A 16316-nucleotide genomic window follows, 5' to 3' on the forward strand; every position below is an offset into this window, starting at 1 on the left:
ACACACTCAGCTGTTATCAGGCAGACGACAGAGGCTCTGCCGCAGGCCCTCTCTAGTGGGTTTCTCTAGAACTCTTATTAATTTAATTAAAAGGAAATTAGGTCTCAAAGGGAAGCATGGCACACTGCAGTGCCCTGTGGAAATGAAGTCAAAATTGAGTTAGTTTAATGGCATTAATCTTCTAAGTGGAGCATCGCTTGAAACTTTCATTAAAGAGACATTCTTAAGCTAAAGTGCTGAAAGAAGCACTGTATACTTCTTATTGGGTTGGGAAACTGACATTGTACTATATGTAAAGGTATTGTATTAGGAATTGTTTTACCCAAAGTGTCGCATGCCACTTGCATTCATCACCATCATGTCATCTGCACCTTTCAGCGCAGTTGTTTTTCCTTCAAAAACCTGGTTAAAAGTAATCCTGAAACTTGCTAAAACAATTCGTGGCTGATGAAAAATTGGAACACAGCTCATTCATGCCTTACTTCCATTCTCAGTATGCAATTTCCCCTGTGGGAGTACTGGAATGCACTGTGATGTTGGTATTAACTCCCTCAGCAGCAAATTGAATGAAGTCTGTTCAAGCAGTAAAGAACAGAATGCCCTCAGAACTGGGCTGATCATCATGTAGGACAACACATATTAATGATATGATATGCAAAATGGAGTTTATGTTTTTTAACTGGGTCATCTACACTAATCTTCCCTAACATTAAAAAAATAATGTGTATATAACAATTGTGTTGATCTATCCTGTGCCACAGAAACAGCTCCAAATAGCCATGGCATAGACTTAAGACCTGTGAAGGTGACTTGTGGTGTCTGGTGAGGTGAGGCCTCTGTGAATCACATTAATAAGCATTCATCCATAACGGGCATCCATAACCCTGTTGCCGGACATCTGGATGTTCTTCTTTGGAGCCCTTTTTATAGGTATGAACCACTGCATGCTGGAAACAACCCACAAAACCTGCCTGATGTCTTAGAGGTGCTCCAGCCTACATTTTTGATACATTTTTTCCTGCTTTTGATACATCGACTGTAAGGACTGACTGTTCACATGCTGAATAATACATCTAGCCCCATGACAGGTGCTGCTGTAACAAGATAATTAACGCTATTAACTTTGTGTGATTAATCAAAGGCTCTAATGAGGTCATATAACAAGGCTTTGGCTGACAATATGTGCACAAAGCTGGTTGGCTGCAGAAATAAATGATTTTGTGTGATCAGTCAATGGTTATCTGAAAGGGGCAAATAAACCAGATTAAGAACCAGTTAGGAACTATTTAATGATGGTCATCATTTTCATTTGAAACTTAATTTTTAAATAATTAAAAAGGGTCCCCAGATAAAAAGAGCAAATGAAAACAGCAGGAAGGGGGTTTATGGCAGAGGGAAAAGGCAGATTTGCTTACAGGGCTAACACGCGGTCTATAAATTCTAGTGTTTCTGCTTCAGGAGTAATCAAACTGAGCCTAAGCCACGTGAGCCATGCTGAGGAGGGACATAACCCTCTGGGACCATTCACAACTTACCCAGCAAGGTGCAAAATATCTACTAAAATGTTTTTCTTCACCCACATACAAACACACAGTAGTTTTCAGTATCATGCTGTTTTCATTTTATTAAAAAAGATCTTTCCATACAAATGTGGGCCAGTTCCAACATACATAACCTTACCTTAGAGGCAAAGCACATGATTATTAATCTAACATCTAATGTATGCTTATATCCACCGAGAAAATGTCAAGACAACACATACACAGCAAACTGTCTCTTTGCTGATTAAGGTTTTAAGTGTTAAGTGTTGGATGCTACAGATATTGCATAAGTTTCAGCTTCTGAACCATTAAGAAGTGTGCAGCAGGTTCCTTTCAGTGATTACTGTAATCTGCAGCGGAAGGCTGCCCTGCTATCTAGTCTTCATCTTCATCATTAAGGATGCCAGACCATCTTCAAAACATGAACTCTTCAGGATTCTAACTCATCTGCTTCAGTTTAAACTGGCTTTTTTAAAAAAAGGAAAAAAGGCCAGCGGGAAAAAAAGAAATAAGAAGGCCTAATGTAAAGACCAGGAATTACAACTCAGCTATAGTAATCAGAAAAAATATGTATGTCATTAAAACAGAATCCTTGATAGAGTTAACCAAACAATGCTGGAAGAGGCCTTCTCCAGATATACAAACATTAGCACCCTTTTCAGGCTGACATCTTATGTAGCACCCTTTTCATCAAAATCAGCATCTTGGGAAGGGGGTATAGAGATTATTAGAAACATGGGCAAATAAAATACAGCTGACCTGTGCACTGGCATTATTCGTGCTTAGGCTTGGCAACAGAGCCCTCCAGTGGTTGTAAGGGGGACATAAACTTGCCTCTGCACCACTCAGACATATGTGAAACAGGAACATGTGTAAATCACACATATAAAAGAACATACATATGAAGCAGATATGTGAATAAAAAAAAAAACAGGTTTTCCCTCATAAATAGAAAAACAGCTCTCAGAATTGGTCCCTCTGTTAAAACCACCTTGTAATTTGGCCACACTGACATCAAGATGACACATAACCACAGATTTGTATCTATCACAGTGTAGGAGCTTTGCTTTCAGCTTGACTGCATCCCAATCACTCGCAAAATCTCCCTCTGAATTTGGGGCTCCTGTGTGTTGATGTTGGCATCTCCCACCTGACCATCCTCATACCTGTGTAACACAGACACGACAGCCAACGTGACTCAAATTTCCAGATTGATAAAAAATTTTGTTTATTCGGAGAGGGACAAACATTAAAATAGAACTCACACAAAAAAGAAGCGCGTGCAGACATGGTCAGGCACTGGACACACCCATATGTTCCCATGTTTCTGAAGGTCCTTGGATGTTATTACTGTTCACAAACACATACATATATATCACTCAACTGTTTAGAAGACAAAAATGCTAGCCTTTATTTTCTCTTTCTTACCCTCACAAAGGGCCACACAGTTTAGATTCCGACTCTGAAGGAACCTTGACTGCACTGGACGACTCTTTAAAAAAAAAAAAAAAAAAAAAAAAAAGAAAAAAAGAGTGAACATACAGTCAGGTTCATATGTACACTAAATTTCCAACTGTTTGTGGACACCCCTTCTAATAAATACATTCAGCTACTTTAAGTTGCACCTATTGCTGACACAATGCACACACAGCTTGTCTAGTCCCTGTAGAAAAGTACTGACAAAAGAATAGGACTCTGAATCTGTGGAGCAGTGGAACTGTGTCCTCTGGAAAGATGGTGCTCCATCTAATACTTTTGGGATGAGCTGTGGAGTTTGGGATGAGCTGTGGAGTTGGGGATGAGGTGGGTGGTGATCTTCCAACATTCTGACCTCACTAACAATCTTGTTGCTGAATGCAATTAAATCCTCACAGCAGTGCTTTAAAATCTAGTAGAAAGCCTTTACCTGGACAGTACAGTTAGTTAGTCCAACAAAAGCAGAATAAAGTATTTTAATACCCTTAATTTTGAAAGAATCAATGAATGAGTAGGTGCCCTGATACTTTTGTTAATGTAATGTATTTGGACAGTAATGCAATGTCAAAAAAGTAAGATTTGAATAAAGAGTGGAATTCAATACAAAAATATTGCATTAACCATTTAGGAATTACAGCCATTTATTGTACACTCTCTTTTCATGTTCACTGGCTCAGAGGTAAATGGACAAAACAACAATTATAAAGTTGTTTTTAATACTTTGATGAAAATCTTTTGCAGTCAACGACTGCCTGAAGTCTGGAATCCACGGACATCACCAAATGTTTAATTCCCTTTGCCAGACGCCTTCAGTTTTGTCTCAGCATTCTCAGTTGGGTTGAGGTCTACATTGCACATCTTGACTGTGGTGGTGCAGAGAGGAAAATTGTGAGAATTGTGGCACTATCCGAATACTTTTGAACCTGACTGTGCTTGCAGTACACAGTCAAGAGTGTTTGAGCAGAATAGCCTACTTTTAGATGTTTGTCTTGTGAAGTGAAGTGCTTCAATTAAAACAGCTGCACAGTTTGGCCTTGACTGCTCTGAAACACTAATAATGTCACCATTAAATGTAATCATTTATTAGAACAAGGCCAACTCTGTACTGTGCTATAGCACATACACCAGTAAACATACCTGTGAGATGGTGTTGACTCTGTTAAAGTGCTGTACTAGCTCCTCCTTTGTGGGCATGTGGTGCTGTCCTTTCCCCATTCCTACACCAAAAATAAACACATCCCATACTCAAAGGCTGTCCAGAAACAAGCTGAACATATAGAAGATGAATTACCAGGAGGCCAGAAGGGGGTGAGCAAACAAATTATTTGCAAATGCAGAATCTGAACTGCACTTCAAATATTGGGTGAAAACTCACTGTTTGTCCATATTGTTAAGTACACAGTCCAACCAAAAATGCTATTAGCTCTACCTGCACACATTACACAATAAGCACTAGAAATGTAAACCAGACTACTGAACTACTGAAACTGAAATCTGTTGAAATACACACTCCAAAATACACTTTTTAATAGTAGGACATTTTTATGTCTGAAAATAGTGTGAGAATTTTATTTTGCCCAAAGAAGAAAGCATGCATAACTGACTGTATATCATTATAATCGATTAAAGTTCTGAGAAATATCCCACTGTCACTTTCTGATGCCCCTAATGCCCCTTTACACCTCTAGTCATCACAGCAAGTGGCTTTACTACCTTCCATCTATTGCATCCACAGTAGCATTTTTGGCCGAACTATCCATTTTAGGTACAGAGTGCAGGTCTGACTCATCACATGTAGCTGCGGGCAAAGACTCTCCTACCTGAGTATCCAAAAGAGATACTGGAGATGGGGCTGAGGTAGATGCCCTTCCCATAGGCTGCCCCATGCAGCTTGTGTTAAAGAGAACAGGGATGCACATTCACCAACACACATAGTTTGCACAACTTAGATGTGATGATCAGGTGAACGTTTAAATACACCCACATTGTCAGTCAAAAGTAGGGCATACTCTACCTGCAGTTTTGTGTAAGAGGCATTAACTAGTCCATTTCGTAGAATAGAGTGCCAGTTTTCTATATGGGAACCACTGGTACACAACGACATTAACAGAAAGAGAAAGAGAGAGAGACATCACATCATGTAGGTGATGCACTAAACCAAAGATAATTCAAATGATAACATGATGTGGGTTTGAACCTGAAGCAGATTGACAGGTTTTGTATAAACACACTCACTGAAAGGCAAAGGTGCTGCCATATAGTTTCCTAGCTGTGCGGAATCGAGCCTCTTTGGCAGGAGGGCTACTGAGCAACAAGAACTGGTGGGTGGTGTGCATGAACTTGAGTTGCTGTTGGAAAAAAACAGAAAGCTTTAAAACATCAGAAAAATGAAATTTCTTTGTTTGTGCAATAACTGGAAAGAGCTAGAGTGGTCCTTACCCTGCTTAACGGCAGCTTCACAATATGTGATCTATTGCTGCATATGATCCTGCAACAAACAGGAAAATGCTTAAATTCCTGTTGAAAGTCTCGGAGAGCTAACCTTTACTGTCTAATAGCAGAATTTCAAAATTGACAAATTAGATGCAGAATAAAATCAGTTCTTTAGTGAAAAACACACCAGTGTCAGGGTAGCTTCCACTGCTTACACTGGTTTAAATAGTTTTTGTTTTTGATAACATTTGATACATTTAGATAAAAGTCTTTCTGTCACTGCATGTTATGATTTTGTGTAGTCAAAATCACATATTTGACCCATCCAACCAAGAAAAGCTGCAATGGAGATACATTTAGACAACTTTACTCCAGTAACCCAGCTGATAGGTCCAGCTCAAGACCAGCTTTTGCTGGTTGCTGGTGTCTGATGGTCTAAGCTGGTCTTTGATAGCAAAGGTGGCTGAAAATCTGGTAATCTAGCATGGTCGACCAGCTTGGTCTTGCTCGTTAAGTTGGTTGATCAGCTTGGTTATTGCTGGTCGTCTAGCTTGGTCACCATCAAACTCAAATGAAACCATACCCTATGCTTGTCAAAAGCTTGAGTTGGCCATGCTGTTTTTTTTTCAGCAGAGAAGCCACAGCACAGGGAGTTCCCAAAATGAGATCTGGGGACCCCATGCTTTGCACACTATTTTGTATATGTTTTCCCTATTCTATTCTAACACACCTGAGGCAACACAAGAGGAGCTTTTTAAATAGTTGAATTACACATGCTAGATAAAGGAAAGAACAAAAATAGAGTGGGTTTGGGAACCCTGGGTTCAAGACTGTTGCTCGTTTCCATGACTACTGAGTCTTACATAACTAGCAGCTGTAAGTAGATATCTGTGTTACTGAGCATTACCTAAGTAGCAAAAGTGTAGAGTTTAAATGCTGTAGATTTAATTTGACTGAATGTCTAAAATGTCAAAGACATGTTTTGCTGGACTATGGTTGTAACCTTTATCCGCAAAGTACTGGATTCTGATTACAAATGAAAACCTACAACACAAACATTTTCATACAACATACACAGCTAAAAACATAATTATGCATTAAGCACAATTTCATTTGACCTATTAGCAGCATATGATATAGACTGCCTACCGTCTGAAGACACACAACCTTGAATTTTCTTGTCCACACACTTTAAAAACTGCATTGTCTTAAAAAACACATATTACCCTAACTGTGGAATAAAAAAAATAAAAAACATTCTGGCAGACCCACTGTGCAATATGTTGCACTCACCACTGTAAAAGAGGATGTGCAAGTGGATCCAGTTTGTCCATCTGTTTCTTTATCTCTACATAGGAACCCTGGGAGAATGTGGCAATATTATGTAAGTGATTGCTTCAGAACAGACGGCGATGATAAATATATTATGATGGCAGCACTGTTTCCTGCATTGCTTACTTGAGTTATTTCTCGTATTGACATGATGCTGTCCAGCGCTTTCTGCAGCCTATCATAGCTTCTTTTCTGTTGAGTGAAAAATAATAATAAATGCATGTATGACAGACTGAGTAAAGAATGAAATGAAAGACTATTAATTAGGCATCCTGTAAATCAAATCAAATCAAATCAAATGGATGTGTGTAGTGCTTTTTACAACTGGTGTTGTTACATAACAGTTTTACAGAAATCTGATATTAAGACAAACAACAAAACAACAACAAACAACAACAACAACAACAACAACAAAAAAAGGTGACAGCGGCAAGAAAATCCTCCCTCAAAGCCGAAGAAAGAAACCTTGGGAGGAAACAAGGCATAAAGGGGACCCATTCTCCTCTGGTCAAAACCATTTACAAATTCATTGTCATCACATAAATCTGACTGTTCTGCTCAGATGTACTGAAATAGTCAACAGTAGCCATAGTAAGAATAATAAAAGTAATGATGATGGTTGATGTACCTTGGGGTTAAAGGCCAAAGCTTTGGGATCGAATGGGTCAACCACTGACGGATAAGGATCGAAGATAATGCTTTTACGGGACGACTCCAGGGCAGATCTGCACATTGCCACCAGCAAGTCAACTACCTGCACAAAGGTCACCATAACATCACCCAACAGCTCATGCTAAAGACAGCATATTGTTGCTGTCATGCAAAAACCTTGTATCTTCAAAAACAAAAACCCGTCCTAACGGCCAATGAAAGTCACTTTAGAACATTTCTATTTTCTATGTCAGTTTATCAGTGTGTGTTACCTCAGCACCTGTTGCCACATCCTCAACAGCTCCTGACATAACCCCCAGTGTGTAGAAAGAGAACACACACAGCTCTCTTGTGCACACTGCTGGCTGCAAAGGCACAGATAAACATATTAAAGAAATACATGACACCACTTCAGATATGAACGTTCACACAATAAATTCCACATAATTGCAGTGCACATGCTAAATAACAACATACAGCACATGTGAAACTGCACAATGGTCTGTCGATAGATCTGACTGCAAATCTGACTCGCTGGCTTCAAAATGACTGCATAACAGCACAAGACTCACTACATACAAGCTCTTTCCAACAGGGATCTTAGTGATTTCTTAGTGATTTTGTTTCTGTCTGGCCCTGCTGGGTTCTTATTCCTCTTCCTCTGAGAAAACCACAGGCAGAATGACCGATCACTACCTATTTTACTACACTGAACTGAAGTGGAATGTAGTGGTCTGAGAAATTTAGACCGAATACAAATCTCTCTAGATGTACCTCCAGTACAAAAACAAAACTGAATAAATTTTAAGCAAATGTTTCTAGGGCCAATTGGATGCAACTGCAAACATTTGTGTACTAGAAACTGGATTTTTAAATACAACACCCCCTTGATAAAATAATCCAATCATAATACGGCTTAAGATAAATGATCACCTTTGCATGGCCAGGTTTTGAACCCAAACCCCACCTTAGTTCAACAAACTTTCTTTCCTAACTGATTTTGGCTAATCTTGTAGTTATGTGGACAGTCATGCTAGAAGGCCATGTATAACAGAAGAGGCAAAAACATGGACAGCCCACAGGAAGGGAAGATTCACTCTATTCACTCTAACTATTCATACACAGACCCTTGTTCTGGTTCTTTCTTTCTCGTCTTCACCCCAACCTGTAAATCACTCCACCTTACCTGTGCCCTAACCTAACCTTCCGTATTACTGTTTTCACCTGTGTACATTGACCCTTATGTTTCTAATTTAGTGTCTTGTCTTGCTTTTGTTATGTACACGCCTATCAGAATACATAACAATACAAGTCAAGTCAAAGTCAAAGTGAACTTTATTGTCATTTGGAAGATTTCGTTTCTCCAGGTTCCAATGTGCAAATATAACACCAAAAAGATTACACTAGACAGCACTGACAGAATATATATTTTTAATTATTTTTTTTAATATGTAAAAATATATATTTTTACAACATATATAAAAAATAGGATAAAAAATAAATTATTACACATACTAAGATTGCACTTTTACAGTTATTTTTGCACTTGTTTGTTCGTGTATGTATTAGATCAACAGTCCTGAAGGTCATCATCTAGTTATAGTCAGTTATTTTAGTGGGTGTTTAGTAATCTTATGGGACGATATATACCCCAGCAAAAGGACACCGGTAATAGCACTAAGGGAGAAGGTGTGATTAGGACTTCAATGTTAGAAAGAATAATTTATTTTAAAAGGGAATACCTTAAGCATGGAGCCATTCTGAAAGACGTGCTGCTCATCACAGACCACACAGTACTCATTCAGAGTAGGAATTCTCTGCTCTGAGTATTTCATAATCTAGGGAAATAGACAGATTGACTGCAATTACTGTGTACAAATATGTGTACCTACATACAATGCAGAGGGAAAAAACATCAATAATGTTACCTGTACAAGAAAGCCATATTCTAGAGTAGGTATACTCTTGCAGTGAAGAAGAGCTTGTGAGGAGAAGAAGAGCTCAATAAGCTGTTTGGTGGTGATCTGCACTGTGGACCTGGAGCCAGGGACTGCCACACTCTGAAAACACATCCCAAACAAGGCGGCTCAAACTTGGCTCGTCACACAAAACTATATACTGTATATACAAATATTATTATAAGTAACTGCAGTGGAGAGTGCGACACAACATAATCTTTAGTTTTTTGCTAAAGAAAACTCATCAGGCAGTAAAAGGTATCAGGCAATAATAATTAAATGGTCAACTAAAGAAAAGCTGGTGACAGGGTCATGGGCACCACTGATGTAATCTATGGAGGCCTCACCTTACGTAAACCAACGTAACATAACTTAAAGGATCTGCTGCTAACATCTTGGTGCCAGATCCCACAGGACACCTTCAGATCTGTTATTCTCGCACAAGGGGGGCCTACTTAATTTTAGGGATTAGGGTATTAATGCTATGGCTGATCAGTGTAGGTGTGGTGGTGTATGGCCCAAAAATCTTCAGTGTTCATTTAGATTTGATTTGATTTGTAGGTGACGCTGCTATGGAATTATGACAAGATGACCAGAATCATGTTCTATTGGAACCTTTATAACTGGAACCTAATAAAGTTTACCCCACATTAAGTTGTGCCCAATTCCACAATGGCTAGTCTGTCCAGTCTAGTCTAATATCTGACCCACCTGTCCATTAGGTGCATACGTGAGTAACTCTCCTTTGGGCACCTTCATAGTGCAAGAGACTGACCGGTTCATCAGGCGAGTCACTCTCGGCTCTGGTCCTGAAGCCCTGCCCTTCTCCCCAGGGCCCTGGATCAGAGGAACGTTGGGACACCTGGAGGTAACAGACAGAAACAGAGACTGTGAAGGATTCCCTCAAATCTATACTCATATTGTGATAAGCTAATGTGTGGAGTAGTAAACTTGTAAATATACTTTCCTTATTTGTAACTCAGTTTTTTGTAACTGTTTTTTAAACAGTTTTTAAGGCCATTTTAAGAAGTTTTATTTATTTTATTTATTTATTTTAGTTTGGTTAAATACCTCAAGGGTTTTATGGTTTAATTGTATTTTCATTGATTGTCCGGGGTGATTTAATGTCTGTAATGGCAGCAGTGCAGTGTTAGATAAATGTTCATTAGCAAATAAAGAAATTAACAGAAATGTATGCTTGTATTTCTTAATGTATGTAATGTATTTCTTAATTCCTTTAAATGATTCCCACAAGTTCTTCACTGCTTAAGTTTCGTTTTCTTTCTTTTCAGAAGGGCCATTTTCCTTTCAAATACAACAAAATGACTGCTAAACACCTAGTATATATGACCCATCTTCCTTTAAACTGTCTATGTACATTTAATACACGAAACACTCTCATAGTGTTAACAATAAGGGTAAATATGTATTTCTGATGGTACTTGGCTATTGGTGTGAAGATGCTGAGACCAGCACGGAACTTCTTGATTGTTCCTCCTGCCTTGAACCAGCTATGTCTCTTCTTCTGCTGAGTTCTCAGAAATTCATTGCTGAGGTGCTTCCACTGATTGGATATGAACGTGGAAAGAATCCTGGGAGGGGAGGAATATTATAGTTATATTATATTATAATTATATTACAATAATCAGCATTGTGACAACCATGATTAACTAACACAGTATGTCAACTGTATCTCTAACATCCCAGGTGCTCACTGATAAACTGACAGAGAGAACAGTATCAATATTGTATTGAGATATTGGGATTTTCACCTTTTGAGCTGTAATCCAAGATTAAAGCCATCTTTACAGGATGGCTGGAACACATCCACTGATGGCTCTGAGAGAAACAGATATACAAATATAGCCTTAAACATGCAATGCACCCAGTTAGAAGTCTTAAAAAGGTTTGGTTACCCTTGGCCAAATTAAAAATACTATCTTTTTTATTTTTATATGAATTGAGAAGAGGCTTATGCAAAAGCGTGGGCAATTTACCAAGTCAGGATTTAATAACCTCTCTCTTGAAAAGAAACTTGCAATCTCTCTTTCAGCTCATGTGGTTGCAATGCTCCTTCACTCTTCTTTGCAGAATGTCTTAACTCAGCTAAACCCGTCCTTATAGCCTTCCCTTGCTTTGTGGGCATTAATGACTTTTGTTTTCAGATGTCAGGACAGTTGCTTAGAGGAGCCCATGTTTGATGGGTGTTAATACATTTAATGTATTTAATGTGTCAGAGAGTGTAAGAACATGGGCCTGATTTGCAACGCTGAGTGTGCCCAAACTTTAGCACAGCTCACACAGATAATTTTCTTTTTTTTTTATTTTAATCAACAATCAACATGTGACTGAAGTGTAGACTTTCACCTTCAATTAAAGGGCTTTAATAAATTGTTTTGGAGTTACAGTCATTTGTATCTTTTACCTCTATTGTAATATATGAATTTGGAAATTCTTAGCTGTCAGTGACTGCCGAAAGTCTGGAATACATGAACATCACTAAATGCTGAGGTTTCTGCTTGTTTGTAGGTCTTTTTGTCAATAGTTTTCAGTAAATGAAAAGCTGCTCAATCAGGTTGAGGTCAGATGATTGTCCTTGTCATGTAAGAACAGTTTATTTATTTGTAATAAAGCTGTTGTGTTTCTTTTGGGTCTTTATCCATCTGCATTGTTAGGCACCATGCTAAGGGTTTTACAGCATTTGACTGAATTTGAGCAAAAGGTATATCTCTATACGCTTCAGAATTCACTCTACAGCCTTTATGCTACTTCTATCAGCGGTCACATCATCAATAAACACCAGGAGTCCAGTTCCATTGGCAGCCACACATGCCTATGCCATAACAGTGGCTATGTAATGTTTGACAGATAACATGGCATTGCTTTGGGTCATGAACCCTTCCTGTTCTTCTCCATACTCAAATAAATCTGGTTCATCTGTTTAAAGAAAGGGGTCAGGCTGTTTAGATGCCTTATTAGTCTAAACCGGCCTGTCTGTTTTTGAGTCTTACCAGTCTGTCCTTGAGAGTGTTCTTGACATTTCTAGATGTGAATGTTTTTTTTTTTTTAACCAAGGAAAGATTTATTTTTTTTACATTAGTACTTCCAGTGTTATTGGTCTTGCTGAGCTTATCAGTGCATTTTTCCCCACTTGCATCGACACTTCTTTGCACCACATATTTAGAATTTCTATAAGCAGCAGAGACAAATTACACATTTGGAATGAATGAATTAATTTGTAAAATGAAATAACTACGGAACAGACCACACCTGACCATGAAACGTTGTATTAGTCAACAGTAATTAGTCCAATTACTTAAGCCTGTTAAAGTAGTTAGACTTTTTAAAAAACAGCTGTAAATTCTAAATGGTTAGTGCAGTAAATGTATTAAACCACTAGAAATAAAGCTGAATGTCTACACCTCAGTCACATCTTGATTGCTTCATTTCAAATCCATTGTGGTGGCAGACAGAGGCAGAATTACAAATACTGTGTAACTGTTCAAACGGTTATGGATCTGACTGTATGTTAAAAGCCTATTCAGTGAAGACATTGTATCCATGTTCATTTCTGACCTCACACCAATTATATTTAATAAAGATTTCTTTGTGTCATTCAATGCATCATTCGGCCTTGAAATTGCATCATGATTTAATGCAGTTTGATTACTTTGGTCCAATTCAGAATTTCTATTTACATATAAACCAAACACCACAAAGTTGACTGATAAAACAATTTATACAGTTGTGGAAAAGATTGTGCATTTAACTGTAAAGAGCTTAGAAACAGCCTGGACAGCAACAACTGAACATATACTTAGCTTAATATTAACATCAAATATTTGTAACAGTTAAACAGCAGTTTACACCTCTTACATTTATACATATTCATTCCTACCTGGTCCATCCAGGTACTGAGACAATGAAAAGCGAAGGCGTAGAACAACAGGTTCTGTTCTGTTGACTTTCCACGCTGAGGCTACTTCCTCCTGTCCATTAAACACATAAAAATGATTTGCAGTCGAAACATTTTCTCAATGAATTCCCATCTTACAGAAACACTTAGTTGTGGGTTATCTGACTCACATCCAGAAAGCCAATGTTAATGTGCAGGTCAATATCCACATCATCAATTGTCTCATACTCCCTGAAAAAGAAGGAGCACGTGATTCTCACAGTAACAGCAGTTATGATTAATTTGAATTAAGAGTTGTATAAACTCAGCAATATAGTATGTAAAATTACTTTTAAATGTTCATAATTAATATGGTGGTATTGTTTCTGGTCCTTTTAATAACGGTTATACAGTAAGTAGAAAATACATGATGTGCTTTAGTACCTTACAGAAACAGCACTGTCAGAATAGATGTCTTTCACAGCTCCAACGTCTGTGTCCAATTGTGGATGGCAATACAGGTCAGCAACATAATGTCCCTGCATTGAATATTCATCGGTTATAAAGCTCTGCATCTGACTGATGTATAACAACTACAAATAAATAGCTCTTTAAAACCCATTCATTTCAGATAGCATTGAAAACGTCAGGTGTATAAATAACAGTGGGTCCATTTCTCAGTCATAGACTGTATGTGCATTAAGTGCACAGTGTAACAGAGCCATTTCCGTAAATGTAACATCCTAAAGTTTGATTTACATCATCGTTATTTACATCACATGAAACGTTCTTTAAATATTAAAACAGGGAATCTTATGTGGTGCCAATGGTGTAATGTAGTATTGGCTTAAGTTTAATCTTGATCTGGGAAAATGTCTCAGAAAGACATCAGCCTTCCAGACAGTGGATTTTTACTGGAGTCCTTGGTTTTCTCCAAAAACGGTTGTTCAAGCAAACACTCACAATCAACTTTAATGCATAATATGGTTATTTGTATGGCTAAATGATTTTTTAATGAAGGAAAACTGTTCTGTATGGTTCTTTAAGGAACCATGTTTGCTAAAAAGTCTTCAAAGGTCCCTCAGAATGTCTAAATGGTTTTTCTCTAAGACCCTGTTCACGGTTCTTTAAAAACCTATAGCTGCACTAAGTCAAGCATTACTTGCTAAGAGTCTAAAATGAGTTACATGGTCAACTGTGAGTCTTGGACTGTGCTCAATAGGTCTCCTGTAACTATCAGAGTGGCTACATGGCACCTTGCGTCTTATTTAGCTTATTTATTAAGTGAAGGATCAGGATAACACACAGGATTATTAGCCATATTCTTGTGCCACAGCCCTACTCCACTTACTCTGCTACCTTAATCCAAACACAATTTGGGAGCCTCTTCATAGTCATAATACAATTGTGGTGCATTGAGACAGACCCTAATGCTGTACGGACTACTTTGGTTTAGACATGCTTGGTGGGTCTGCTGTGTGTTTTATATACTGTCACCTGTGCTCCATAGAAGAAGTCCTCACAGTCACTGTCCCCCTCTGATTCCTCATCACTCCAGCACTGCTCACTGACACTCTGAGAAACAGACAGGTCAGCACAAGTTTCAGACAGGTGATCAGATCTATGACCTCTTCCCTTTTTTCTTCCATCTCCTTAAACCTCAGTGATTCACTTGCTGTCGTCTTCTTCTTCTTCTTCCCTTCCCCATCCATCCCTTCAGTTGATGTCTGATGGCCTGTATCAGTCAGCCAGAGTAATCTACTCAATGAGGTGAGTGTGTCAGTAGGGCAACCTTAGTATAGGTTCACTGCCAAGTTATTTTAGGTTTCATTCAAATGTTCAGGTATCTTCAAGAAACTAATAACTAACAAACAACCCCCATAAAATGATATCAAATGATTGCATTTCTCAAATGTTTGGAAAATATGTTAATAATAGCATCAATAATAGCAGTGATTGCTTTACCATGCTGTTCATAGACTTCAGCTCTGGTGACTCTCTGTCGCGCTTTCCATCTACTCCAGTAAGAAAATGGGAAAATTAGGTTTGCAATAAATCTCAGTTGTCTGAGATCTCACTTAGACTCTACTAGCTCGAGCATTAAGGCCAGCTGAAGAGTAATCTCATTCACTCAAATCCATTCAGTAAAGCCGTCGCCAAAACAACCTGTGGAAATACAGGGAAAACATTATGAGGGTGTGGACTGATTCATTTGGCCCAACATATTTCCACTCTGATCAGATATTAAAATGTTAAAAACAAAAAAAAAAGGCATGAGACACGAGACATCTCTACCCACAGAACATGCAGGAAAGGGCACACTCAAACAAAGGGCATACACGAATAATGAAATTAGCTCAATAAAAGCACAAGAACCTTTATCAGCAGAAAAACTGAATATTAATGTATTGTAATGTGTTTTCTTTGATGAAAGAGGTGCAGAACACATGCTTGATGAGCACTTTGTCACACAATTGTTCAAGATGTTCACGTGGACTACTGGAATGGCTCAAGCAGGAGAGAACAATGCAGCTATGGAAGAGCCCCAGCATCTATGAGGCTACGAGCTGCGCTGTTTCAGGCAGTCTTTGATCCATGAACCTCTTCTGCTTTGTCCTTTTGATTGCTCTCTAGAAACCTTGCACATCTGTGACAGCACCAACATCTGTGTCTACATCACCGTACGTGTCTGATTGTGAGGAATTTTAGGAGCGCTTCAGCTCAGCACCGTGTAGGTGAATTTAGCCTTACCTCTGGACAGAACAGGGGCGCTTCTTCGTATTTCGTGTGCCTTTAACGGTTCAGAATCGCGCGACAGAAACGGCAGGCAGCAGCGGTAATTACCGGCAGTGTCATTTTGGGAACGTGTTTCTCCGCGCTTCTCTGTGTGCTCGTTTCGGCTCCTTGGGTCTAGCTGGGTCTGGTAATTGTCGCTGTTTATTTCTTTCTTTACCGACTGACTGCCTGCTTTCTCCCTGACAACACACCACGGCTCGAGCATGCTCAGTGCGCGCTGCCGGGTCACGAGAC

General features: G+C 38.7%; 1 protein-coding gene across 9 annotated transcripts; it reads right to left on the bottom strand.

The window, feature by feature from the left end:
- Nucleotides 1-1583: 1583 nt before the first annotated feature.
- parp6b (poly (ADP-ribose) polymerase family, member 6b) lies at nt 1584-16295 on the bottom strand. Of its 9 annotated transcripts, none has more exons than XM_072671715.1 (23): nt 16038-16294; nt 15252-15452; nt 14784-14861; nt 13731-13825; nt 13478-13538; nt 13290-13380; nt 11164-11230; nt 10873-10983; nt 10103-10253; nt 9362-9493; nt 9176-9271; nt 7706-7798; nt 7411-7536; nt 6909-6974; nt 6744-6811; nt 5457-5505; nt 5253-5365; nt 5032-5104; nt 4838-4907; nt 4155-4234; nt 2970-3033; nt 2807-2891; nt 1584-2707 (listed from the first exon to the last, which is right to left on the bottom strand). In XM_072671715.1, exons 2-23 carry the CDS (start codon nt 15261-15263, stop codon nt 2611-2613), a joined length of 1878 nt encoding a protein of 625 aa, XP_072527816.1. In that variant the 5' UTR covers nt 15264-15452; nt 16038-16294; the 3' UTR covers nt 1584-2610. The 9 variants fall into 9 exon arrangements, 8 of the variants coding, with proteins under 8 accessions (XP_072527816.1, XP_072527807.1, XP_072527793.1 ...); XM_072671706.1 differs by having other exon boundaries at nt 5457-5493; nt 10834-10983; XM_072671692.1 differs by having other exon boundaries at nt 10834-10983.
- Nucleotides 16296-16316: the final 21 nt, after the last annotated feature.

This window comes from Salminus brasiliensis, chromosome 2 (assembly GCF_030463535.1).
Source record: "Salminus brasiliensis chromosome 2, fSalBra1.hap2, whole genome shotgun sequence".
Taxonomy (NCBI): domain Eukaryota; kingdom Metazoa; phylum Chordata; class Actinopteri; order Characiformes; family Bryconidae; genus Salminus; species Salminus brasiliensis.